Raw genomic sequence first — 26,626 nt, 5'->3', positions numbered from 1 at the left:
TGTCTCCCCAGTGGCGATGTTTTTATCCACCGCACCAGGTACTCATTCGAGGCCGAATCGACCTAGGGGAGGCCCAGGACCGGTTCAGATAATCGTCACTACTGGTGTCGGTGACCGTGAGCGGCAATCGAACTCTGGGTCGTCAGGTTGGTAGCGCAGCGCGCTACCCGCTAAACTACCACTAACCGCTACACTACAGCTAACCACTACACTACACACACACGCGTATCTTTACCCATTTGAACTTCAACCTGTTAATTAGATCCGCTACAAAGCTATTGACTGTCGTGTCATGTTGGAGCCTTTGTCGCGAGGTCAAAGGGCAAGGGTCGCTTTGGGGGGGGGGGGGTGGAGGGGGGGCAGCTCGGCGGCCTGTGTCACATGACTGCCGAGTAGCCATGACAACGGCTCCCCCCCCTCCTCCTCAACACGGCCGCCATTAATCCCCGCGCCCCCCCCCCCCCTTTGGGCAATGGGCTCTTTGTCGAGGTTCGAGGGGGCGACTTTTCATCTTTCAAAAAAAGAACGAAACCGCCCAACCTCTAATTGTGTCGTTGTCATGCGCTCGCTTTATTCCTTACTCCCCCCCTCCCACAACGTCCACTGCTCTCTCTCTTTTGCGGCAAGCCTTGACACGGCTCTTAACATTCGCGTTCCAACAAAGCGATTTTCTCTGTCACCCCCCCCCAACCTCTTCTTCTTCTTCCGCTGTTTGTTTTTTTTCGTCGTGAAAATCTCGATTACCGCGGTGAAAACGTAACCAACAAAAGAACACGGGAGATTTCTATATACGTGTAATAAAACATCTACGCGTTTTTATTTTTCATGGCCCCCCATCACAAGCGGAAATTCCACATTCCTGTGGCAGCACTGAAGCCCTCTGTATAAAAATGTCTTTCCGGTCGTGTGGAAGGGGGGGGGAAGCGTTGGAGCGAGTGGGTTCGCGTGCTGTGCCGATGGGCCCAGTGACCACCCTGTGTTTTGATTCGGCGCTAACATCAGCGGCGAAGCGGTGCCCGAACAACTGGTCCTGGAAGCAACCGCCGTGATGATGGTGGTCGTGGTCGTGGTGGCAATGATCGTTGGTGACGATGGCGGTGATCCGCAGTGGGGTGGTGTTCATTGGTGAGCGATGACGGCAGAGTTAATGTTAGCAGCGAAGGTAATAGTTGTGGTGATGATGATATAAATGTTCACGGTGGTCATGATGATGATAGTTGTCAAGGATCTGCTGGTGATGGGTGGAGCGAGAGTGTTGCGGTAAAACCTAGCATCCCGAGTTCGATTCCCGCTCCCGGCCAACACCCAGTGAGGATTGTTTGAACCGGTTTTGGGCCTCTCCTAGGTCGCCACAGCCTCAATTGAATACCTCATGCGATGTGTAAATATCGCCAACTAGTGAGACAAAGGCGGCCGGGCGTGGTGCTGGCCACCCACCCCCTCGTGTGCCGTGCCGGCCTTCATTAGTGCTTGCTAACAGCACTTGCCCCAACAGCTTGTAAAGGCTCCACCGGTGGGGGATTTGTGGTAATGAAGATGATAGTGGTAGCAATGAAGATGCAATTGCGATGACAGTGAGACAAAGGCGGCCGGGCGTGATGCTGGCTACCCACCCCCTCGTGTGCCGTAACGACCTTAATTGGTGCTCGCTAACAGCACTTGCCCCAACAGCCTGTTCAGGCTAGGAGAGGGGGGGGGTCTTTGGTAACGCAAATTATAATTGTGGTTCCAGTGACGATGCAATGACGATGACAGTGGTGACGACGACAACGATTACGATAATTGACCCCAACTAGGAATTTAAACTCGCCGCCTGCCAGTCTCGGGCTTGGAGGCCCGGCGGCGCGGCCCCCCCCTCCGTGATGAAACGGTAGCGCGCGAGCGTTCCGGTTTGTTTCGTGTCGCTCCGCCCGTGTAGACGTCGCGGGCCACCGTGCCGGGCCGAGCGTGGCTATTTAATACTCCGGCGGTCACCGCCAGCAGGGGGGAGTAGTCGTTGCCCGAAATGCTCCAAGCGGATCGTGTTTCTCCCTCTACGCTCTCATCAGGGAGGATTGTCTGGTGCTGACGCCCCCAGCTCCGGTGCGTTGTTGGGGCCCGCGTGCGTACCCCTGTGTACGTGCTCGTGTGTGCCAGTCATCTCGGCCAGTCGACCCATGGCACCTTGGGTCTGTCCCTTGACCTGGCCAGCGGACATTCGCGCCTTCACGTGGCCTTAATGTGCACTTAGCCTGGCACAAGCGCCGTGGTGACGGCGGTTTTTGTGGTAAGTGCGCTGCGCTATGAACCCGGCGACCTGGATTCGATTTCCGCTCACGGCCAACACCAGTAACGATTATTTGAACTGGTCCTGGGCCTCCCCTTGGTCGACTCAGCCTCGAATGAGTACCTGGTGCAGTGTGTAAACATCGCCACTGGGGAGGCAAAGGCGGCTGGGCGTGGTGCTGGCCACCCACCTTCTCGTGTGCCATGCTGGTCTTCAAAGGTGCTCGCAAACAGCACTTGCCTCAATAGTGTGTTACGGCTACACAAGGGATCTTTTTCTTTTTGCGCGCGCTGTGGTTAGCTTGCTGCGCTACGGACCCGGCACCGCGAGTTTGATTCCCGCTCACGACTATTAACAGTGACGATTATCTGACCCGGTTCTGGGCCTCCCAGAGGTCGACTCAACCTCAAATGAGTACCTGGTGCGGTGTGTATAAATCATCACTGTTATTATATTAATTTAGAATATGTTAATATATCATATGTTAATATCATATACTATGTACACAAGTGGCCTGGCGTGGTGTTGGCAACCCCTCCCGTTGTGTGCCCTGCCGGCCTTCCCAGTCGCTCGCTCACAGCACTTGCCCCAACAGGCTACTAAAGGCTACGTGAGGGGGGTTCTTTGTCTTTGTGCCTGCGAGTGTTCGTGCTATTGTGACCCACGTCATCATCACCACCATGTTCAATCCACTGCTGGATGAAGGGCTCTCCAATGCCGTTTGGTACCTTTTAACGACCGCACAACGCTAACAATCCGGCCAGGACCCGTGCTCATGAGCCGATTTCATCGCTCCACATCTTGGGCAGACGGGCTCCCAGGACGCCTACGCTTCCCTTTTACTGTCACTCTCATCGTGAGTCTCGGCCGTCAATTTTATCTTCCATCCCAGCCTCGGCGTGCCGCGGCCCACCCTAGCCCCACTCGCCTCTCCGGGCCATGTGATGCCTCTTTGCTTGAGCCGCGTTCTCCGATTCACGTGCCGCCGCTCTTCCCGTCTCTCCATAGCGAGATGTTAACTACCTCGCCTGGTGTACAGGAGGTCGTGGGTTCGAATCCGACCCTGACGCCTGCTTCTGTATATTTGGAGTTTGCGTGTCGCTCTCCCTGTGGTCGCGTGGATTTTTCTCCGGGTCTTCTCCGGTTTTTCCCTCCACATTTAGAATCAACGTCACCCGTTTTAGAGTGTTTGGCTGGCTGTCCATTTCCAAGTGACGATGAGCCACTTCGTTCAGCTGTCATTTATGATAGCCAGGTCACTTCTGAAAAAGATCTATTTTGCTCGGTGGGCCTTTCCTGGTAAAATAAAAACATTCTAGATTTGAAGTTTTTGTGACTGCAAGGATCCATACTCTTTGGTTCTTTCGGTAAAGTCACGTAGGTGAAAAAAATAAAAATAAAAAGAAGAAATAAAAATATAATAAATAAGAATAAATAATAATTTGAAAAAATAAAAAATTTAATTTTTATGTATTCTTATTTTTTTCACCTACATGACTTTACCGAAAGAGCCAAGGAGTATAAAATAAAAACAGTTATTCATTGCAAGCAGGCGCTTCTTTTGTTCAGACGTTTCCTTTTCCTTCGCACGCGTCGAATAAACCGGGCGAACTGCAATCGATTGCACGCAACTTATGCAAATCGTATGCAAATGCTCCGCTAATGTTACTTTGGGCTAACGGAGCAAAACCAAATCCGCATCTGTTCCCCCCCCCCCGCCGTCTCTCTGTGGTAAATTCACGCTCGTTAAGAACGACACGATTACTATTGTAATGGACCTCAGGTCTGCCCTGCAGCACTTGTCCCCAACAGTCTACGATGCTACACGGTGGGGGCCTGCAGCGATGGGGGTGGGGGGTGTGTTTGTGGCGGTGCTGTTGTGGGCGGCGGTGGTGGCGGTGGGGACAACTACATCCAGCAGTGGATTGACAAAGGGCGGCTATAAATGATTACGTTTTTTAAAAAAGTCTTTCATTTAAAATGTGTTATTTGCGTGCGGTGGAAATCCGCCGGGCCAGTTGTCCTCACCTCCTCACAAACGCGATAATGAATCCCAGAGGGGCGACGGGAGACGGAGGGAGAATTGGGGAGAGTTCACAGCTTTCCCGGAGAGCGACGGGGGAGCTCTCCGGGAAGGGGAAGAGAGCGGAAGAGGGAGGAGGGAGCGTCTCTCCTCTCCCGGCCGCACTCTCTCTCCTCCCCAGCTCTCTTCTTCCCCTCCTCGCTCGTGATCTCTAAATAACAAGGGGACATTACTGTCTCGTGGTAGAGCAGATGAGACGCTGCCCACCCCGCTGCCTTACCGACCAGAGGTCATTTGAAAAGGGATCTGGGCCGGACCTAGTTCTAAGATATCCGCTTCCGTGCACCGTTCTCAAATGTCTCTTTTTTTTTGTTCCACTGCGAAACCTCTTTTGCTCATGCCGGGACTGTGCCCAGCCAGCCGCAGCATGGGTCAGGAGGCGTCGCCACCACCACCGGGTTGTGTTTCCCACTGCAGAAATCGTGTAAATAACGCGATCTAACCCAAAAACGTTTATTATGAATAATTTTGGTCGCGAAAGCCTACGTGTTAAACAGAAACCGTGCCGTTACCGACCGATCTCGCACTTAAACAAATGCGCCCTGAAGGCCTCAGCTCCTGGCCCCCGCTCGCCCCCCTGAGCCAGTTTGCTGGTTCTCGCAAGGCCAGCGTGGTGGCATGGCTTGGTTTGGCACGGTAAGTCGCCAGTGGAAAATCACCCAGACTCTTGGGCAGTGGTTCTCAAAAAATGTTTAGCTACTGTGTACCACCCTTGTTGAATTTTGTTTCAGCCGAGTTAACTCCACCCCCCCCTTGCCTGACCTAACATTGCTGTGAAATAAATGTATGAAAAATTTACATCAATTGTCCATTTTGTGAGGTAATCCTAACTAGCTGTTATTAACTATTAGCGAATAAAAATTAATTCAACGGACGCTCTGCGTGCGTGACGTAATTTGTTCGCGATCGCTGGTTACTCTTGTTAAACCCGCAATGTTTACGATCATTGAGTTGAGAAATGTCTTTTATACGCTTCTAGGTTACCGTTTGCATTAAAACGTTATCTTAGTTATTTTATATTGGCAGACTCAAACATGATTATTATTCTCACGTAGCATATCATTTCACACATTTATAAATCACCTGAGGGTACCCCCGTGGGACATGCCACGTGTACCCCCAGGGGTCCGGGTACCCCCCCCCCCCCCCCGGTTTAGCACCCACTGCTCTTCGGGATTCTGCGTTGGCTTGGCCCGGCAGATGTTGCAGTGGAAAAGTGCGCAGTATCGCGAGTCGCGCTTGTTTGCTCGAGATCCGATGGGATGCTTTTTTGTTTTCCGTCGACGCCGATGGCACAATCGGGGAGAACAATTCGGGCGGAAAATATCGCCGGGAAAGGAGGGGAACGTACGGGAAGAGGAGGAGTTGCATGGGTGGTTGTGCGAGTCATTAGGGTGATGGGATGTCTCGTTGGACAGGAGGTGGTGGGCAGGGTTAGGGGTTAGAGGAGGGGAGAAGAGACGAGGGCTCGGTTTGCCTTGATGAAAACAGGTCGGCTAGCTGCCCCGTTTATTCCGATGCCTCCTTGAAGTGTCGTCACGCTCGCAGACAATTCTTCTTGCTGTAACGATCACTATTTTGTGGTGGCGGGGGAGGGGGCTGGTAGGGGGGCCCATTGGGGGGGTTGCCCATTGGCTGTTGTGCTGCGTCGCTGAGGAGAGCAGACTTGGTTAGGTCAAAGGTAAAAGGGACCACGATGCTACCTTCCCACTGGGCCTCACCACGCCTTGGCAGTACCGTGCAATCTTCCCCGGTTAAAGCCGCCGCTCATTCCGAGCCCGGCACCCCTCGGAGGAAAACGCCGAAAACTTGCGCCGCGCGCCGGTGATAAATCCAAACAATTACGCAATAATTTAATTAGGCCTTTTTAAAAAGCCGCCGATTAAGCAGTTGACCACTTGGGCTTTTGTGCCGCCGTTTAGCGAGCGTGATGGAACGATCGCAGATGTTTCTTGCGAGGACCGGTAGCGAGCGAGCGTGCGGGACCGTTTAACCGCCTTAATGAATCACCTGAGTGCCGCTCGCCACCGCCCCCCCCCCCTCCCCCCCCCCCTCCCCCCTCCTGGTTCCGTGCGTTTTACCGATCGTCTGCCACCGCTCGCGTCTCCGTCCGTCTCTTTGTTGCGGCGGCGGCTTCGGCGGCGGCGGCGGCTTACCGTGGCGTGAATATCTCGTGGCCTCCCTCATTTAATACGTCCCATTGAGGCGTCCCCCCCCCCCCCGCCGTCGCAAAGGCCTAGGTCTGGAAACGCGGGTGGTATTGTACGTATGTGTGTATGTTGAATTTCTTTCGCCCCATACGTAGCCGGCCGTGCTCTTCGAAGGTGCGTGCTAAAGGAGGCGACGCAATTGGGGGGGGGGGGGGGGGGGTCTGTGGTCATTCACCCGCCCCATGTATCAATGAATTGTCACAATTTGGGAGGCAAGATTGAACGGGCTTCGTGATCGTTCCATGCGTTACTATTTTGGTATTTTTATCAGGTGAGGCCCGCTGAGCTTTATTAGCTGCTTTTTCAGAAGCGACCTGGCCACAAATGATAGCTCAACGAAGTGACTTCTTACGCGGGAAATGTACAGCAGCCAAAGACTCTGAAACGCGTGATGTGGATTCTAAACTTCGAGGGAAAAACCAGAGGACCCCGAGAAAAATCGACGCTCCCACGGGGAGAGAGAGACACGCAAACTCCAAATATACAACAGGCGTCGGGGTCGGGATCGAACCCACGACCTCCTGCATACCAGGCGAGGGAGTTAACATCTCGCCAAGGCGGCGCCTATCCACGTTTTGCACCACTGCCCTCGCCAACTCCTGGTGGCAGGGTGGTCGCCCAACAGAGCGACGTCCAGGCTCAAAACCCTGCTTAGCTGCGAGGACGTGAGAGGAACCGGGGGGCGGGGGGGACGGGGCACTGTCCCAGGTGGTTTGGTCGAAGGCTTCGATGCGTGTTGTGCGCGATGGGGGCCCACGCCACCGCTGCAGCGACTAGAGGCGCGACCACGCACGATCGATTCGTGAACAGAGTCGTGACAAATCATCGCATCACGTGGATGGTTGCGGTGGGGGGTGGGGCGGGGGTAGGGCTGGGAGGGGGATGGCGAGGGGGGAATTCTTCAGCTCTGATTGAATACGTTATTGATTTTGGAATCGAGTCGTGCCAGGGTTTGGTATTCAATACCGGCGGATTACTCCATCTCCGCTGCCAAAGCGGCCCGTTTGGTGAGTGCGGAGTGGGGGAGGAGCAGCAGCGGCCACGGCTTCACATGTCACGTGACCTGCACATTGCACGTGCAATGCTGCCAGCCTTGTCGAGACCACCAACTCAAGAGAACAAACGAAGTTTAGCAGATCTTTATTTTAGTCGGTTCCGTGATTATAATTTTTTTGTCCACTCAAGATTATTTTCGTTTTGCTCGCGGGAGGAATTGTTTCCTAAGGGGCTGTTTGTGCACTTGTACAGATGATTTAATTGCTCGCTCGCTTTTTTAGTAGTGGGGGGATTTTCGAACCCCAACGCGCCCTCCCACAAGTGCAATGTACACGTCTATCCATAGTAATCCTACATTGGACGGATGTGGCGTGCCAAGATAATTCTCGGAACTCTGTTTCAGACTTTCGGCTGAAATTAAGCGCGGTCTGTGCACGTCATATTGCGTATCATTTACTTGGTGATGATAGTGGCAATGATGATGACAATGACTGCAATGGTTTCCCTCGCTCTACGCGGGTTTGAGTTCACGCGATTCTCGCGCTGTGTGTGCTGCCAACCTATTTCTACCCAAAATGCGCTGTACTACGCGCTGTGAATTCACTCTGCATGCAGGGCTATGTGGTCGGACGTGGGACAACATTGTCTATGTGCTCTGTGCGCTACTCGGCATGCAGCTGTCTCGCGCATTGCATTGTGGGTTGGCTGCGCTCCATCCTGCGCGGCTTTGCTCCGTGCGCCGATTTTTTTTTTTTTTCGGAACGCATCTGCCGCAAAGAGCGCGGGAAACCCGGATATCGAGGATGATGGCGACAAAGAAGAAACTGACGGAGCGCAATCGTAATGGTGACGGCGACGCTGACGACGATAATCGCGGAAGAAAAGTCGAAGGCGCAGCCCTGCAGTTGCGTGCTCGCTCCGCTGCTGTCCGCAAGGCCTGCACCAGAGGGAGCTCTGGAGTCCAGCGGGAGGCCCCCTCGAGCAGCCATTTGGCCTCCTCTTCCACGCCGTGCCAGCGCGTCTTGGAAAAAAGGGTGTTAGTGTGCCCACACTTAACCGTGCCACACTCCACCCTGCCGATCACAGACTTAGCCGTGGTGAACCCATTAACACTGCGGGCTGGGTGGACGGAGACTCGGGGTGGGGGAGGTTGGGGTTTAAGAACCTCGCCCCCCCTCCACGGTGTTTGAACTCACGTGCCGGGGAGATGGAATTGGCCCGGCGACGTCCCGATCGCTAAGTCTGGCAGTGCTGTTAAACCGTTACACCCACGGCGTCACGGTGACGGCGATGACAATGAGCAAAAGCAAGTGGCAATGATTATAACGATTGCGGTGGCGACGTTGATGACGATGACGTCACCAATGATAATGATGATGATGACGACGATGGTGATGACCTCATCCCCCATCGCTCCTCCACCGTCTCTCATTGCTCGGTGCGTTTAGTATTCGGTTTCAGCTCGGCGCGCGTCAGCAAATGAGGCCCGGGGCTTAATTAGCGCAAATTAGGGCCCTCCTCCGCCTCCTTGCCGGGGGGGGGTGGGGGGCTTCTGGGAAATCAATACGCCCGGCGAAGTGCCCCTCTTAGGGCCCCCCCGATCACTCAGCCTGCCTCCGGCTGTAACCTTCCACCGAACCCAGGCTCTAACCTGCACTACGTAGCTAATTTCATTAAGTCCAGCGCTTGTGCATTCGCCACTTTATTACAATAACAACAACGATGATGATCGTAATACGTTGTTCGCGGACAGCCCTCTTGGCAATCCGCTGCTAGACGAGGGTTTCTCCCCACGCCGTGAGGGTCGCGGGGGTCGTATGACCATACTTCACCACGCTGGTCAGTGGGGGATTAGTGAGTGAAGGACGGGGAAGCGTACAATCGCACTGCGGCAATGGGTTTCGCCGCACTGCCCCCTGTTGTACTGCAAGAAGTGTCGCCACACAGGAGATTGTGACAGCTGTTACGCCTGGTGTGCCGCCGGTCCCAGCACTGTGCAGGCTGAAAGCTGCTTAGCTTACAAAATCAGACAAGACCAGACGCGTTCCGGCCGTGGTGGTGGTGATTGCATGTCAATGGTTGTGGTTTTTTTGTGTGCCTTTCAGAGTCAAAAGTGTTGAGTTCCTTCTCAAATGAGCATTGGTGCATTGATGTTCATTTCCTGTTCAAAGCTCTGAGCCAGTGGTAGAATTTCCACATTCCTATGGCGGGGGGCGAGAATATCCATTTGACAACCACCGTTCACCTGCCCTCAAACTGGTATTACTTTTTATCGATCACGGAGGGATGATGGGATGAGTCAATCCCCACCCCTGCCGCCCCCGTTTGTTTTGTCGTGGGACTACCTGGCCATGGCAATTGTCTTTGCTGGTGGTGTCTTCGTAGTGGTGTGTTAGTGGTGGTGGTGTGTTGGTGGTGGTGTGTTGGTAGTGGTGGTGGCTGGATCATGTAGCCCGCATGCCCAGCCACCGCATGCCTAAACCGCTTTTGTTTGGCTGGTTGGTGCGGCACGGGCTAGAGAAGAGATGGAGTGATGTGGTACAAGAGGACGTGGAGCTGAGTGGATTTGCCGATGACTGGTACCAGCGGTGTCAAGATCGGCCTCAGTGGAGGAGGCTCGTGAAGGACGCTACTGGGCAGTTGGAGGCAATCACCCTCCAGCAACGGAGGGCGGAGGAGCGATGCTCACAACAATGAGCAGAGCGCCGGATGCCTAAAGCACAGCAAGTTGGCACAGTAGGGGGCACAGGTGGTGCAATCTGCCAGTCATCTCAGTCAGTCGACCCGTGGCACCTGCATCTGCCCTGTGACCTCCCTGCCAGCCGGCGTTTGACACTTCACGTGGCCTCAACGTGCACATAGCCTGGCACAAGCGCCGTGGTGACGTCACCGCCACTTAGTGGCGAATGACTTTTTGATGGTGGTGTGTTAGTGGTGGTGTGTTAGCGGTGGTGGTGGTGTGTTAGTAGTGGTGGTGGTTGTGTGTTAGTGGTGGTGGTCGTGTAGAAGTGGTGGTGGTGTGTTGGTGGTGGTGGTGTGTATTAGTCGTGGTGGTGGTGTGTTAGTAGTGGTGATGTTAGTGGTGCATTAATAGTGGTGTTTTGTTACTTATGGTGGTGGTTTGTTTGCAGTGGTGTCGTCATGTTACTGGTGGTGTAGTCGTCATGTTACTGGTGGTGGTGTGTTCATAGTGGTGACCGCGTCGTGTTAATAGTGCTGCTGGTTGCGTGTTATCGCTGGCGGTGGCGGTGCTGTGTTAACGTTAGCGGTGATGACGCGGCGCATTCGCTCTTATTCTCGGCGACGACAATGCTGCCGCTGTAGACGACATTCCTGGCGCCACTGATGGTGGCCGTGCGGCTTTGCGCTCCGCGGGAACCGCTCCGAAGGCCCCCGCGGCCTCTACGGCTGCGACGGCGTCTCGTCGCACGGAAGAACCCGACAAACGTGGCACCGGGATAGAGAGCTCGCCCCCCCCACCCCCTCATCAGCACTGATGGCTATGTTCATTAGACGCGCTCTCGGGGGGCCGCATTCATTAGAGAAGTGCTCCCCCTGGGACCCCTTACAATATGGCATCACCCCCCCCCCCTGCAATACAGACGCCCCCCCCCCCCGCCCTGGTTAGAGAAGGAGGATGTCTCGCTCATGTGTTTGGGGGGGCGGGCTCGGGGGGGGGGTGTCGGGCAGGAAGAGAGAGAGAGTCGTGGAGGGGGGGGTGAGAGACAATTGGGGGGTTTGGATGTAATGGGATTGGGTGGTGGGTGGGGATTGGGTGGTGGTGGTGGGCGGGGGGTGTTGGGGTGGGGGCGCGTGTAGCGTTTTAACGAACCGCCTTTGTTAGGAGAACCTCTTAAATACGCGGCCCAAATGTTGCGAGCGTAAAGTTTATGGGTTTTTTTTTTTGCCGATGCGATAATTAGGTAGGGGTAGGGGTGCCGGGCGGTGGGTGGTGGTGCGTGTTGGGGGGAGGAATTTGATTATCGCGATTGGCAGCCACCGCTCCTCCAAAACCTCTCTCTGCACCGCTCACCCCCCAGCCATTACCACGGTTATTGTGCCGCACCTGCGCAGTTAAGGGCTGCTGCTGTTGCCACGGTGGTGGTGGTGAACGCACTCTGCTTGCAATCCAGAGGTTGCGGTCCGATCCCAGTGTGGGTTATAGTCGTGTGGGTATAGTCGTGTGGTTATACTCGAGTGGAGGGCCCTCCTTCTATCGAATCTGTTGTATTGGAAATGTACGGAATACGTGGCAATTGATAACACCAGTATATAGTTGGAGTGAATCCCCCGGCCGTACTTTCATCTTATTTTTTTAGGAGTTCGCAGTGGTGTGAATGTGTCGGATCGATCCTCGCTCGCGCGCGATCGCCATCGTCGAGTTTAAACGGTGAATCGCCACGGTGCCTGCGACCCGGAGGGACCGTTCACGACGCAATAGAAGAGCGGTGGAACGCACGACCCTACGGTCACACAGCCCAAGCCAAGCAGCAGGCTCCCAGGGCCACCCAGGGCCACCCGAGCCACGCGGGCCAGCTGGGCCAGCCAGGTCTGCCAAGCCAACGTTGACCAACCGAGGCCACCCCAGGCCACCCCAGGCCACCACGGGCCACCCTGGGCCAGCCAGGGCAGCCAAGCCACCAAAGGCCACCCATGTCACTCAGGGCCACCTTATCGACCGATAGCTTCTCCCAGATGGTATTGTGTGCCCCCCACCCCTCCCCCGGCACTCACCGTCTCGCTCTGACAGAACAGACGAACCTCGCGAGGACGCCTTTGTTTAAAGCGCACGCACGCAGACGAGAAGGACAATAAATAAATAACAAAATGTGAAATCCGCCAGCGTACGCATTAAATGTAAGCCTCTTAGCTAATGCCTCTTAATTACTGCCACAAAGTGAACAACACGGACGGGCGATTTTGGAAATGTAAAATAATAGCTTTCTCAGGGTCACCACCGACTGCGGTTCAGTGTTTCTTTGCCAACGCTCCCGCGCCACCATTGCCGTCGCCGGCACCGCCGGTACTATCACCCGGCGCTGGCTTTTTGTTTGGCGTGAATGCGCTATCGGTGTCACGGAGCCGTCCTCTTTGTGTTCTGCTTTTAAGGCCGCGCGTGTTAAGTGGCCGATCTCCACGGCGGGTAAAAATGTGACATTTGCTTGGGAAATATTTTTTATTTTGTGTCCGCGTCGCCATCGCGCGCGTTTTTGTGCGCGAGCGGCAACGTGGCGGTCAGCGCTACGCTGCGCTACGAATCCAGCGACCCAAGTTCGATTCCCGCTCACGGCCAACACCGGTGACGATTATCTGAACCGGTCATGGGCCTCCCCCTATGTCGACTCAACCTCAAATGAGTATTTTGTGTGGTGTGTAAACATCGCTGCTGGGGAGACAAAGGCCGGCGGGGGTGGTGCCTGCCACCCACTCCCTCGTGAGCCGTGCTGGCCTTCATGTGTGCTACTCGCTAGCAGTGTTTGCCCCAACGGTCTGTTGAGGCTATACGGGGAATCTTTGTCTTTGCGGCGTGTGTGTTTCTTTCAAAAGCTTTTTTTTGTTAGACGTCCCGATTCAATGTTGCCGTCCGTTTATTTTTCTTCCTGTATATATATAAAAACAAATGAAACCGAGCGGTCATTCACTCGGGATCGGTGGTGTCAAGCCGCGAGACAAAAGAGTCTTCCGGCTGGGAGCTCTTCCCAGCGAGCAGTGCACCATCCGGTGTCGCACAACAACGAACGCCGGGTCGAGCGTGGTGGCTGCCAGTGGTGAGCGCACTGTCAATCACCTGGAGGGACCTGAGCTGGATTCCCGGTCACGGCTAACGCCGCTTGCGCGTGGTAACTGAACCGTTTCCTGGGCACCCTCCCACTGAACCCCCCACTTTCACCAACTCGCACCGACCAGCGTGGTGAAGTATGGTCAAACAGTCCCCGCGGCCGACGCGATGCGGGAAGGCTTTTGGCCAGTAGTGGATCGATATAATAGGCCGCATCCCGTCGCGTGACGTCAGAGCTCAGTTAACTTGGCCTCTCTGTTATCCACATTTGGAGGTCACACCGTATGCAGTGGATATGCTCCAATCTTAGTGTTCGTCACCTGTCAATCAAACCAAACATTTCAATTCCCAGGGCTGGAATTCGGCCAAATTAAGCGAGAGCCAAATTTTGCTAACCGAGGTGAGGCCATCAACGCCTTGCGCCGTGGAAGTCTGCTAGCGTCTACAGAAGTATTACGGGTTGCTGTGAAGTCTAATGGGTGAAGTCTAATGGGTCCGCATGTGAGTTAATGGGACTCTCTTTGTGAGTCTATGGGTTTCTTTGCATTGCTCCGGGTGTCGTTCTATGGGTCTCTACATTAAATCTCATCTCTCAGTTCTGCTTGTAAATCAGTTTAATCGGCTGCGGTTGAAACTCGGAGGTTGTCGTTGGTCCCGGGCTCAGCGTCTCTGACCCCCCTGAGCCACCTCTTGCTGCCACGCGCAAGTCCGGTTCTTTGGTCACTCCACTGCTGGATGAGGGCCTTCCAACGCCGTATGGGTCATGGGGGATTATTTTTTATGCACTTGGCCACGCTGGTCGGTGCGGGGTCACCGGGGAGCGGTGGCGCAGCGGTTTGCACGCTGTGCTATGAACCCGGTGGCCCGAGTTTGATTCCCGCTCGCGGCCAACACTGGTGGCGATTAACTGAACCGGTCCTGGGTATCCACCTAGGTCGACTCGGCCTCAAATGAGCACCTGGTGCGGCGTATGAACATCGCCACTTGGTGAGCGGGCGTGTGGTGCTGGCAACCCACCGCTTCGTGTGCTGTTCCGGCCTTCATAGGCGCTCGCTAACAGTACTTGCCAAAGAAATCCATTAAGGCTATACGGGGGGGGGGGGGGGTGGTACTGGTGGGTTGGTAAGTGAGTGTGCGTGTACATACGCATGTGTGTGCATGTGTGCGTGCGTGTCATCGCAAGGTGCACTTAGCCTGGCGTATGCTCCCTTGGTGACGAACTGTGGCTGTCGATGTCGTTGCTGTTGTTTTTGGCGTGTGGGAGGAAGTTCTTTGCAAACGGGATGTTCCATCGTAATTCATTTTTCCAGGTTCAACATATATTTTTCAGACTAAAAGAAATTAAATGTAACAATAAACCCTGTCCCCCCCCCCCTCTGTCCCTCTCGCCAGGCTTCCACCTGAGCGGCACGGTGACGGAACCGGCGTCGCAGTCGGAGCCGGAGCGCGTTTACAGCGTCGCCATCAGCTTCGACCGCTGCAAGATCACGTCGGTGTGCTGCGGCTGCGGCGAGCGCGACATCGTCTACTGCGCCCACGTCGCCGCGCTCTCGCTCTACCGCATCCGGCGCGCGGAGCGCGTCCGCCTGCGGCTGCCCATCTCGGAGACACTGTCGCAGCTGAGCCGCGACCAGCTCCAGAAGCTTTGCCAGTACCTGATAGCGGCGCACCACACCGAGGTGCTGCCCACAGCGCAGAGGCTCGCCGACGAGATCCTCTCGGCAGACTCCGAGATCAACCAGCTGCACGGTGAGAGCCGCCGGCGGTCGGGGGCGGTGGGCGGGGCGTGGGGGACGGGTGGGGGGGAGCGCCGGTGTCAGCGGAATCGGGTCGAGCGGTGAGATTCGGGATTCGAGTTTGCCGGGTTCGGCGATGTGAGCGGAACTTTGGCGCATGGTGACATGTTGGCCGGCGATGCTGGATTAGTGATGGGGCGTTAACCGGGTATGCGGTGAGATGCTGCTCGCATAGTTAGATCGGCGATGCCTGGGTCATTATCTGCGTTAACCGGATGCAGGGTGAGACGCTAGATCATTGATGCTGAATCGGCGATACAGATGGACTGGATGCATGGCGGAACGCTGGAAGCGATGCCAAATGGTGAATCTGGAATGGTGATACAGACTTGCCGGATCCAGAGTGAGATGTTGGTAGTGATACCAGACCATTGATTCCGGATCGGCGATACGGATATTTTCTTGGGTGCATGGTGGGACCCCGGTAGTGATGCCAGAAGGGTGAAACAGGGTTTGCCGGGTTGATAGGGTGGGACGCTGGCAGTTTCGGCATAAACGATCGTATCGGTCAACGTGGCTGGCAGGGTGCTTGTGGCCTGGAAAACCGAACCCCTCTCTCCCGCGTTCGGGAGACCAGTTGTATTTTTGTGGCACGCACGAGCAACACGCGTGTGCTCTCGCGCGGCGGTTTTGCGTGTTCACGTCTTGACGTTGTGGCCTCCCCCCGCGTGGTTGCGCAGGCGCTCCGGACCCCACGGCGGGCGCGAGCGTGGACGACGTGAACTGCTGGCACCTGGACGAGGAGCAGGTGCAGGAGCAGGTGAAGCAGTTCCTGTCGCAGGGCGGCTACTATGGCTCCGGCAAGCAGCTCAACTCCATGTTCGCCAAGGTGCGTGTGTGCGTGCGTGCGTCCCTCCCTCGCTCCCTCCTATTTGTTTTTCCCTCCATCCGTCCGACTGTCTGTTGCTCCCTCCCTACATTTGTCTGTCCGGCTGTCCATATCGAGGGATTTGCAGCGCTCATCCGCTCCCCCCCATTCATCCTTTGGTTTCTCCCGCGAGGGAGTTAACGCGAGTGTTCGACCGGAGGGCATCCTCAACGAGTCTCATTTCATACGTCGGTGTCGCCAAATATTTCGACAATTTGCCTACCCTCAATATCTCGCTTGCCTTTCAACATTCCTCTCCTCCTCTTCCGCCGGTTGTGCCGCTAAACCAAATCTGTTTTTCGCGTTCGCCCGCCACGTGACAAGTTTTCTTGGTTAGCTCCGTCGCCGGGTGGTGAAGTGTTCGAGTTACATGTTGACATTGCACGCTGCACGATGATCTAACCTCAAAATAAAAAAAATAAAACAGCAATTATGCGTGACCCACCGGAACCGTTTTTTGACATTTACATTTTTTTATTCTCTCGCTCCCTTGCTTGCCCTCTCACTCGCTCCCTCGACCTCCTCCGCTCGCCCTCCTTTCGCCCGCAGGTGCGGGAGATGCTGAAGATGCGGGACTCGAATGGGGCGAGAATGCTGACGCTCATCACGGAGCAGTTCATGGCCGACCCGCGCCTCGGGCTGTGGCGGCAGCAGGGGACGACCATGACGGACAAGTGCCGGCAACTGTGGGACGAGCTCGGTGAGAGACGCCGCGCCCGGCCATTTACCGGGCAGCAGCTATCCCCCCCCCCTCCCCTGCCCTGGTCCTCGCCCGGTTAATGTCCGTTTCTCCTGCTCGCCATGTGCCTCCGTTGGATTCCCACGGTCGTTTTGACCTGCAGCCGAGCACAGGACTCGCCAAATCTCGATCGCGGTTTGTGCCGTCCGCTCTGCGGCAGACGCCGCTACCGCCATGCCTACCCCCCCCCCCAACCCACCACCGAATGTAATCCGGTTACTTTAGCGATCGATTCCTATTCGGCGGATAGTCGGTTCCATCGCTCGACTAATCGGATAACAGGAAAATAGTCTCAACTATGTACCCGCGTGCGCCGCTGGACGGGAGGTGATGGGGCGGAATTTGATGACATCATCGGCCGCACCTCCGATTCAGCACGGTTGGCTCTACGTACGGTGCGAAAGAAGTTCAACATACATACAGACGCACTTGCATCGCGCTGGGCGTGCCTTGTAGGCGGGAGGCAGGATTCGGGCACGGGCGTGATGTTTAAAGCGGGCCCTGAGGAATTGACCGCAAAAAGGTTTTCGATTAAATGAATCCACTGCAAAACGAACCACCACACACAGCCTTAACAGGGTTACGAACCTGCGACAGGCGGGCGGCCGGCAAGCCTGTTGTGACCGCTGGACCAGGGAGCCGCTCGGATACGTGTTGACCGGTCCCTCCGGCCAGCGGCCATCGTGGGAGAGGGGCGGGTGCGTTGGAGTAGCAAATTGATTGCTCGTTAACCGCGCGAGGCCCTTTGGACGCCACTGGCAGAACCGGCGGCTCCCGTCCGCCCTTCTTCCCGACCTTGTCCCCGGCCGCGCACCACCGTATATGTACACACACAAATATTTAGTAATTTATCCCCAATTTTATTCCGATATCACCGTCCGCCGGCGCCGCGTGGCGAGACGAAGCATCCGTTGGCGATCTCCGCGAGAGATCTCCCGCGGAGTTCCCGAACGGAGGCGGATATGACGGAGCTACTTCCGAGATGCCTCGCTTCAAGTCCCCTCCCACCGGTCCCCACAGTAGGTGGCAGTGCTGCGTCATGGCATGTTGATCCACTGCTGGATGATTGGGGCGTCACCATCCTGGGGCAGTCCCCGGTCGGTGGAGACGCGGGGAGAGCGAACGCGTTGGGAGCGTGGCGAGCGCAGTACAACATTGGTGGGGGGGGGGGGGTGCGGGCGATGCACCATCGTGAGCCAGAAGTATTTGACACCTCTGTTCTGAAGTTCGTGGAAAGGGTTAAGTATCGGGAGTCCTGACGCATCCATTGCAGAAAGGTTATGGGGAGAGCAGCAAGAAAGGTTGAAAATTATAATTTAGGCTCCTTTCATTGCGCGTGTCCACAACGGTTAGTAAACATCACGCGGAGAGGGAGCGCGAGAGAGGGGGAAGGCGGGGGGGGAGAGACTGCCACGTATAGCGAGAAAAGTCTTTGCATAGCAATTGCTCCGTATTAATTTGGCGAATTCAAATTTCAGCCCGGACGGCGTTGCCGAGATTGACATCTCATTTCCAAAAGAGGCCTCCGGAAAATTGCCACCGAAACACTGCCCCCCCCCCCCCCCCATTCGCTCTCGAGAAATAAATAAATATGTGCCTACCGCGAGATAAACAAACGGAACCGGCAGCCAGCGCGTGGCGATGCGAACGCGCGGCACGTCCCGGCGGTGTTTCGCGAGCCTCTGCCTTGCTCGGAGATTCTCGACAAAGCGTGTAAGGGGCATTGCTGCGGTTGGGATGGATGGACCGCGTCGGTCTTTCAGTTGCGTCGCCCTCCACAGGAGGAGCCCTCCGCAGGGGATTGTTTTGGCCTAGTCTTCCACGTGGGTGTGACCTACCACTACTGGCGGGACGGATTCCTCCAGCATAAATCAATATTCTGATTCTGGTGCGAGTCCGTCTTGGAAGAGGTGGGAGAGATGCCCACAAGCTGCGCGATCGCACGCGACCCACCGATCATAGGCCTACTGTGGTGGCGGCACCCATTTAGACGCCGGCTGGGTGGAGAGTGACGGTGGTGGAGTGGGGGAGGGGATAGGGCGGTTGTGGGAGGATTTAGAAAACTTACCCCTCGGTTTCAACCGCCGCGTCACAGGGAGATGGAGTCGAACCGGCGATCCTCTGGATCACAAGTCCAGCTCGCTCACTCGCCACGCTACCACCACCGTGGCAGCATGCCACCCCGCCCCCCCCGCATCGCAACACGACGATCGCGTGCCACGTGCTTCTGCACGACTTTCGGATGCTTCGCCGGGTTAAGTCCATGAACCTTCAGGAAGCTGCCGCAGCAAATGCGTTACGTTTCAAAGTGACTGACCTTGTCGGATTTCTGGATGACGTGCGAGGGTCCGGGTTAATGGGCGGCCTTGCAAATTGAAATGCGTCGGCTTCCTTCCCCCCCCCCCCCCGCCCCGCCATCCAAATGAATAAATAACGCCGCAAAATCTTTGACGCGTCAAAAAAATCTCACGACGTTTCAAATCTAAATAATCTCGGCTCTGTTCCCCCCCCCCCCCCCCCACCGCCGTTCAATGTTTTGACAGAGCGGTCGGCAAATCTCTCGAGGCCGGGCTTCGGCTCCACCGCCACCTCTTAGAAAAGAAAAAAAATTCAAATTAATCGAACGACCTCCGAATGCTCCTACGCAGCTTTCCTCGGTCGTGCTTAATAGGCACTCGCTAAGCACTCACCCTAACGGTCCTTGAGGCTATAATAGTGGGGGGCGGGGGGGGGGAATCTATGTCTCGTGCGTGTGTGTGTCTGTCAGTGCGGGGGGGGGGGGGGGCGTTGTTGCGGAGTGGTTAGCTCCAATACCAATATCCTCCATTCGCCACGAAGTAACGGTGACATCACCACGGCGCCTGTGCCGGGACAGATGCACTTGGAGGCTACCTCGTGAAGTGTCGAAGACTCTTTGACAGGAGGTCACGGGACAGACCCAGCAGGTGCCATGAGTTGACTTCTTGAGATGACTTGCAGATTCACCAGCTTTGCCCCCTACTCTGCAAACTCCGCTGCATTTTATCCGCCCGGCGCTCCGTCAGTTGTTGTGAGCGTCGCTCCTCTACCCTCCGTTGCTATTGGAGGGCGACTGCCTCCAACTGGCAAGTAGCAGCGTCCTTCACGAGCCTCCTCCACCGCTCTACGAACCCGCACAGGCCGCGTCAACAGTTGCGCCCGGGCTGCGTGGCTCGAAGCGTTGGTGGTGGGACACCTCGGTGGGGGGGGGGGCCCCTCCGCTCCCTCAGCCGCCCCCCGCGCCGTTCCAGACGTGCGTCTGGAGCACCCGGAACGGAGCGGCACGGATGTGAGGGCCGTGCGACTGGCACCGTCGATCAATGCGATTTGAATCGGGCAGTAGAGAGAGAGGACCCCCCTCCCGCCCACCCCCTCGTTATCCATCCGTTTAATTAGAACGCTGAACCTGACAAGCAGCGCTTGCCCCTCAACCCCCCCCATCTCCCCTGCCCCCCCACCCTCTCTCCACCCCGAGCCAACCACTGAGGACGTTGATGCCGCCCGTACCCCCCCCTCCACCCCCTACCACCACCTCCTCCCTCGTCTCGCCCTGCTCATCCGCCAGACAACTATCGCCGGGCGTCCGGGAAGGGATTTCATTTTTTTTTTATCCTCTCGGCTCGATCGAGAAATGTTGTCGGCGTTGTGGTGTTTCTGTGTTTGTATTTTTAAACCCCGGCCCCCAGATGGATGACGGTTTCATGGTGTCTGATCTTGACTACCGTGGCGTCCGGCGCAGGCCTCCGACATTTGCCGTTGAACGTCCCCCCACCCCACACAGCCCCCCCACCCTCCTACCCCCCACTCCGCCACCCTCCCCACACAACCCTCCCACCCCCCCCCACCCTGCCACCTCCCACTCACCACCCCTCACCCACCCCACATGGCCCCCCCACCCTCCCACCACCCACTCCCCCACCCCTCACCCACCCCACACGGCCCCCCACCCTCCTACCCCCCACTCCGTCACCCTCCCCACACAGCCCTCCCACCCTCCCACCTCTCACTCCCCACCCCACCTCCCCCCACCCCACACGGCCCCCCCACCCCTCCACAGCCCCCCCCATTGCCCCCCACCACCCGGTGAAGTACACGGCTGAACATCCCGGGCGACCCGGTGTTAAAGGTTTGTAGTTTGCGAGCCGAGTGGAGCGACGATTCGCTGTTCTGCCGGCCGCTTCACCGTGCCGGGAAGCGGTGTGGTGGACGATGTGGTCGTCATCGTCGTCATCGTCGTCATTATCATTATTATTTACTCGCTTGGTGGTCGCCGACACGCTCCGGCCTGGCTACAAACGAACTCCGAATCTGTGCTGGACACCCAGGAATGCAGCGTTAACACAATAATGTAATGTTTACGACGCTTGTGTATATCTGGTCTTCGTTATTATTATTGTCGTGATCATTGTTTTCAAATCTCGAGGAGTTGTCACGCGACCCGACCCTCACTCTCCCTTGACCCCTGCCTCTTGACCCCCCTGACCCCTGACCCCTGACCATTCCGCCCCCCCAACCCACGATCTCCGCGGCTGCCGGCTCTGCGCCCTGAACTATGATCCCCATGTGGATACTCGAAGAAAATGTTTTAAAACTATTAAAACTCTTTATTTTACAGCCCACTGAACTGTACTACAGCTCTCTTTCAGAAGCAACCTGGCCACAAATGATTGCTCAAGGAAGTGGCTTATCACGTGGAAATATCTATAGCAGCCAAATACTCAAAACGCACGTTGATTTATACATTTTGTGGGGAAAAAAATCCACGTGACCATGGGGAGAGAGACACGCAAACTCCAAATATGCAAGGGTCGGGATCAAACCCACATCCTCCTGTATACCAGGAGAGGTAGTTAACATCTCTCCACCGTGGCGCCCTCTTTGTATCGATACATCATAACGTGCCCAATCCAGACAACCTGACCCGGTCCGTCCATCTGTGTCTCTTCACGTGTGACCCCTGTGCCAGGTTCTCAGCGCCCTGACCCAGTCCCGGCTGCCCCCCAAGAATCGACGAATCATCGTGTTCTTGATCGTGACACTCTTTCTCTGGGTGCCGACCTTCCGACACATTGACCCACTGACCGTGACCTCCTCCCCCCTGCCCTCCCTCCCTTCCGACCCCTGTGCCGCAGGCGCCCTGTGGACGTGCGTGGTGCTGAACCCGCACTGCCGCCTGCAGGAGAAGTCCGGCTGGCTGCGGCTGTTGCGGCGCTGGCACGAGGTGGACGTGTGTCCCCTGGAGGACGGTAGCGGCGTCGGCGACCTGCCCAGCGTGTCTCCCTCGCACCACAGCCGAGGTGCGGTCAGCATCGTCAGTCAGTCCGTCCGTCCGTCCGTCTGGACGTTTGTCCGGATGGATATCACTCTTGTCTGTTTTGTCTCGTCTGCACCATGTCCATCCACCACACTCACCCACTCATCCACCCATTCACTCACCCACCCACTCAACAACAACAACCGCCATTCGCTACTAAGTTGCGGTCACGTCACCACGGCGCTTGTGCTAGGTGCACTTTAAGACCGCGTGAAGTGTTGAACGCCGACTGGCAGGAGGTCACGGGACAGACCCAGGTGCCATGGGTTGACTGACTGACTCACTTAACCACTCACTCACCCACTCACTCACCTACCCACTTACCTACTCGCTCAGTAACTCACCACACTGGAGGTCACAACAGTTGTCTTTCGCCTCCTTCTTCCCTCTGATCCGCTTTGGAATTCCCTCCTCCCAGCCTCTTCTTTTTTTCCCCAAGTTTGCCGTTTTCAACTTTTGTACTGGTAACCACTGACCCTGATTTAAAAACCAAAAGAAAGATCTATCCACTGCTGGATGAAGCCCTCGGCTCGATTTTCCCGGCATCTCATCAGTGACGTGACGCATTACGAGACATCATCGGTGAAATTTTGCCGTTTGCGCTGACCCCTTGACCTCTTGATGACCTCTTGACCCCTCGCCCCCCTCCCCCCCCTGCGCAGACCCCTTGTCCAGGGGCCGGAGGACAGTGTTCTCGCGAGCGGTGGACGCGTGCGGCCTGCACTGGCAGGACGGCCACCTCCAGCGCATCCTGGGCAACCCCGGCTACCACGGCAACTGTCGCCACGCCGACGACCCCCTCTTTGACCCCCGAGGGCGACCCTTGTGGAACGGTGAGGCGGCGGTCCTGCTCGCCGACTGTGGAATGGGATTTTTAGTCGGTGCTGTCATCTCCCTGCCCCAGACTCGATGCCTTCCTCCTCTCCTCTGCCTAAGACCCCGAGACTCACACAAACCCCTAGACTCTCATAGAGACCCGTAGACTTACACAGAGACCCGTAGACTCACACAGAGCCCTAGACTCTCATAGAGACCTGTTGACTCACACAAAGACCCGTAGACTCACACAGAGCCCTAGACTCTCATAGAGACCTGTAGACTCACACAGAGACCCGTAAACTCAAACAGACCCCTAGACTCTCATAGAGACCTGAAGACTCACACAGAGACCCGTAGACTCACACAGAGACCCGTAGACTCACACAGAGACCCGTAGACTCACACAGAGACCCGTACACTCACACAGAGACCCGTACACTCACACAGAGACCTATGATTTACTGTCTATAAAACTGCCTCTATATGACTTCAGATGCTGTCACATGTCCACAGTGTACAAATTCACACAGCGTTCTGTCATCACTTTAACCCGGCACTGTCTCCCTCCCCCGTGTTCCCTTGTCACCCCCCCTGTGTCTCCCCATCATTCTCCCGTGTTCCCTCCCCCCCCCCCCCACCTTGTCTCTCCATGTTTCCTCCACCCCCCCGCGGAGTAGAGCACGTGCCCACGGCGTGTGCCCGCGTGGACGCGCTGCGCTCGCACGGCTACCCCAAGGAGGCGCTGCGTCTCGCCGTCGCCATCGTCAGCACGCTGCGCTTGCAGCAGCAGCGCCAGCACAAGCTGTACAGGCGGCAGGAGAAGGGTGAGGCCTGTCTGCTGGCGTGTACACACGCGGCAGCGGCAGTAGCGGCAGCAATAGCAGCAACAGCAGCAGCAGCAGCATCAGCAGCAGTAGCAGCAGTAACAGCAGCAACGGTAACAACAACAACAGTAGCAGCAACATCAGCAACAGTAGCAGCAGTTACAGCAGCAGTAACAGCAGCAACGGTAACAACAACATCAGCAGCAGCAGTAGCAGCAGCAACATCAGCAGCAGTAGCAGCAGCAACGGTAACAACAACAACAGTAGCAGCAACATCAGCAGCAGTAGCAGCAGCAATATCAGCAGCGTAGCAGCAGCAGCGGTAACAACAGCAGGAGCAGCAGCAGCAGCAGCGACAGCCACCGTCCGCCCACTGATAAATGCATTTAGATTATGTTATTTGGCTTCTGCTATAAATTTCCACATTATAAGCCACTTTGTTGAGCTATCATTTGTGGCCAGGTCGCGTCTGAAAAAGAAGCTAATAGTTCAGTGGGATTTACCTGGTAAAGCATGTTTTAGTTGTGTTTGTGTGTCTTTTTAGTTTGTCTTTCCTATAATTTGCACTGCTAGCTTACTTTTGTACTGTTTGTTGTAACGTTCTGACCTGCCCCGACTGGACATGTGTGAAAAAGAGCTTTATAAATTTTGATTTAAAGCTTTCGTGACTGCAGGGATTCATCTTCTTGGTTCTTTCGGTAAAGTCACGTAGAAGACTTTTACGTGACTTTACCGAAAGAACCAAGAAGATGAGTTTTATAGTTCATCGGATTTCTCCTCCAGTATAAATATTCTGATTCTGAGTGGCGGTGACATCACCTCGCGATCGTGCCACGCCCCACCAACCCCGCCCGCCGCTCCCTCCCCGCAGAGATCTTGCAAAAGGGCACTACGTCGGTGACGAGCGTGGAGGGGTGGGTGGGACACCCCCTCGATCCCATCGGCTGCCTCTTCACCACGCTCACCGAGGGAGCCGTTGGCTCGTCGCACAGCAGCGCGTCCAAGACGAGCGGTCAGCGCCGCCCCTCCCCTCTCACCCCCCCCGCCCCCCCCCCCCCCCGTGCTCCCCCTTCATCACCCCACCCAACCTCCACGCCATTCCTACCCCGCGCCAGTCGCAGCGCCACAAGGGGACAGCCGCCACTCCATCGCCACCACCGTCACCGCTGCCAACACCGCCATCATCACCACCACCACCATTACTAACACCGCCACCACCAAATTTTCACCAACACTGTCACCACCAAAGAAGACAAAGACCCCCCCCCCTGTATAGCCTTAACAGACTTTTGGAGGCAAGTGCTTTCAACGAGCACCTGTGAAGGCCAGAATGGCCCACCAAGGGTTGAGTGGCCAGGGCCACTTTTTACACACCGCACCAGGTACTCATTTGAGGCTGGGTTCGACCTAGGGGAAGCACAGGACCGGTTCAGATATTCGTCACTGGTGTTGGCCATGAGCACGGATCGAACTCGGGCGGCCGGGTTCGTAGCGTTGTGCGCTAACCGCTGAACTATGCACACACACAGACACACCAACAACAACAACCGCCATTCACCACTAAGTGGCGGTGACGTCACCACGATGTTTGTGCCAGGCTATGTGCACGTTGAGGCCACGTGAAGTGTCGAACGCCCGCTGGCAGGAGGTCACGGTGCAGACCCAGGTGCCACGGGTCGAGTGACTTGAGATGACTGGAACATTCCACGTAGCCACCCTCAGTGTTTTTTTGTTGTTTCTGGAGGAGCTCCGAGGGTAAAGATTCAATCTCCTGGCTCCGCCAAATGTGGTTTGGCCAGGAGACGTCATAGACGCCTGTTCCCCCGGGGCCTCCGGCACAAGCTTATTAATTAGACGCGCACGCATGCACCAGCATCCTCTCCAAGCGGGATGTCGCGCGTTGACCGGTGCGGCGTGCGAGCTCGCCAACCGTCACCACCACAACTTTCATTAACACCACCACCATTGTCACCAACACTGTCACAACCACCGACACTGCTGCTGCCGCCTAAATTCCATCTACGATGCCTCCATCTGTATATCTGACGTTTGATGGTCACATGACAGCGGTTTTAATTTATTCAGACAAAAGATAATGACTGCGACGGCGATGACGATCTCGACGATGATAATCGCACCCCTCCATGCCTCCATCCGCGCGCATTGTCTCACAACGGACGCACGCGATAGAGACCTCGAACCTTAGACAGGCGACAGACGACAGACGCCGACCGACGATGCCAATGATCACGCCCGCCCCTCCGTCCGTCCGCCCGTCCGCAGACCCCCTGGGTGGGGACCCCAAGGGGATCGACGGCCTGCACGGCGGGGACCCTTCGGAGCCTGCGTGCCCCTGGGAGGGGGTGAGCGGATTCTTCGGCCCCCCACCGCCCTCCTCGGGCCCGTCCCTGCCGCTGTCGGCCGCCGCGGCCGCGGGCTCGGACACGTGGCCTTGGTGGGAGGGCGTGGGCGGCGTGTCGCCCGACTCGTGCCTCGCGCTGGCCGTCGAGGTGGCCCTGCTCGGCCTCGGCCAGCAGAGGACGATGCCCGAGGGCCTCTACGCCCAGGAGAAGGTGGGCCCCTGCCGCCGCCGCTACCGCCGCTGCTACCGCTTCTGCTGCTGCCACTTCTCATCCGCCTGCTGCTGCCCTCTGCTACTGCCCTCCTGTGTCTCTTGCTTACCCCACTCCTCACCATTGGAACCTCATTTGCCAGTAAAAAATATGATAATTGTTTTTTTACCCTTCTATCTGGCAACAAAGCTGACACCTTTTTTACAAGGAGTCATGTTTGCATAGACCACAATACCTGCAGTCGGAATGCAAACAAAAACAAAGACGCCAAAAGGCGTCATCTGGTCCAACCCATGTGAGACTAGGCTCTAAGGAAAGCTGTCTCGGGTGTGGACCAATCA

General features: G+C 56.3%; 1 protein-coding gene across 1 annotated transcript in view; it reads left to right on the top strand.

The window, feature by feature from the left end:
* Positions 1-26,626, top strand: part of ZSWIM5 (zinc finger SWIM-type containing 5) — a 97,793-nt gene that overhangs the window by 58,755 nt on the left and 12,412 nt on the right. The window contains 8 exon segments of the mRNA XM_078876844.1: positions 14,727-15,083; positions 15,811-15,959; positions 16,548-16,698; positions 21,888-22,052; positions 22,732-22,902; positions 23,566-23,712; positions 24,584-24,724; positions 25,996-26,285. Coding sequence (XP_078732970.1) covers positions 14,727-15,083; positions 15,811-15,959; positions 16,548-16,698; positions 21,888-22,052; positions 22,732-22,902; positions 23,566-23,712; positions 24,584-24,724; positions 25,996-26,285 — 1,571 coding nt within the window.

Source organism: Lampetra fluviatilis, chromosome 46, assembly GCF_964198595.1.
Source record: "Lampetra fluviatilis chromosome 46, kcLamFluv1.1, whole genome shotgun sequence".
Classification (NCBI taxonomy): domain Eukaryota; kingdom Metazoa; phylum Chordata; class Hyperoartia; order Petromyzontiformes; family Petromyzontidae; genus Lampetra; species Lampetra fluviatilis.
Note: the sequence above shows the minus strand (reverse complement) of the source record. Positions and strands in the feature narration are given on the sequence as shown.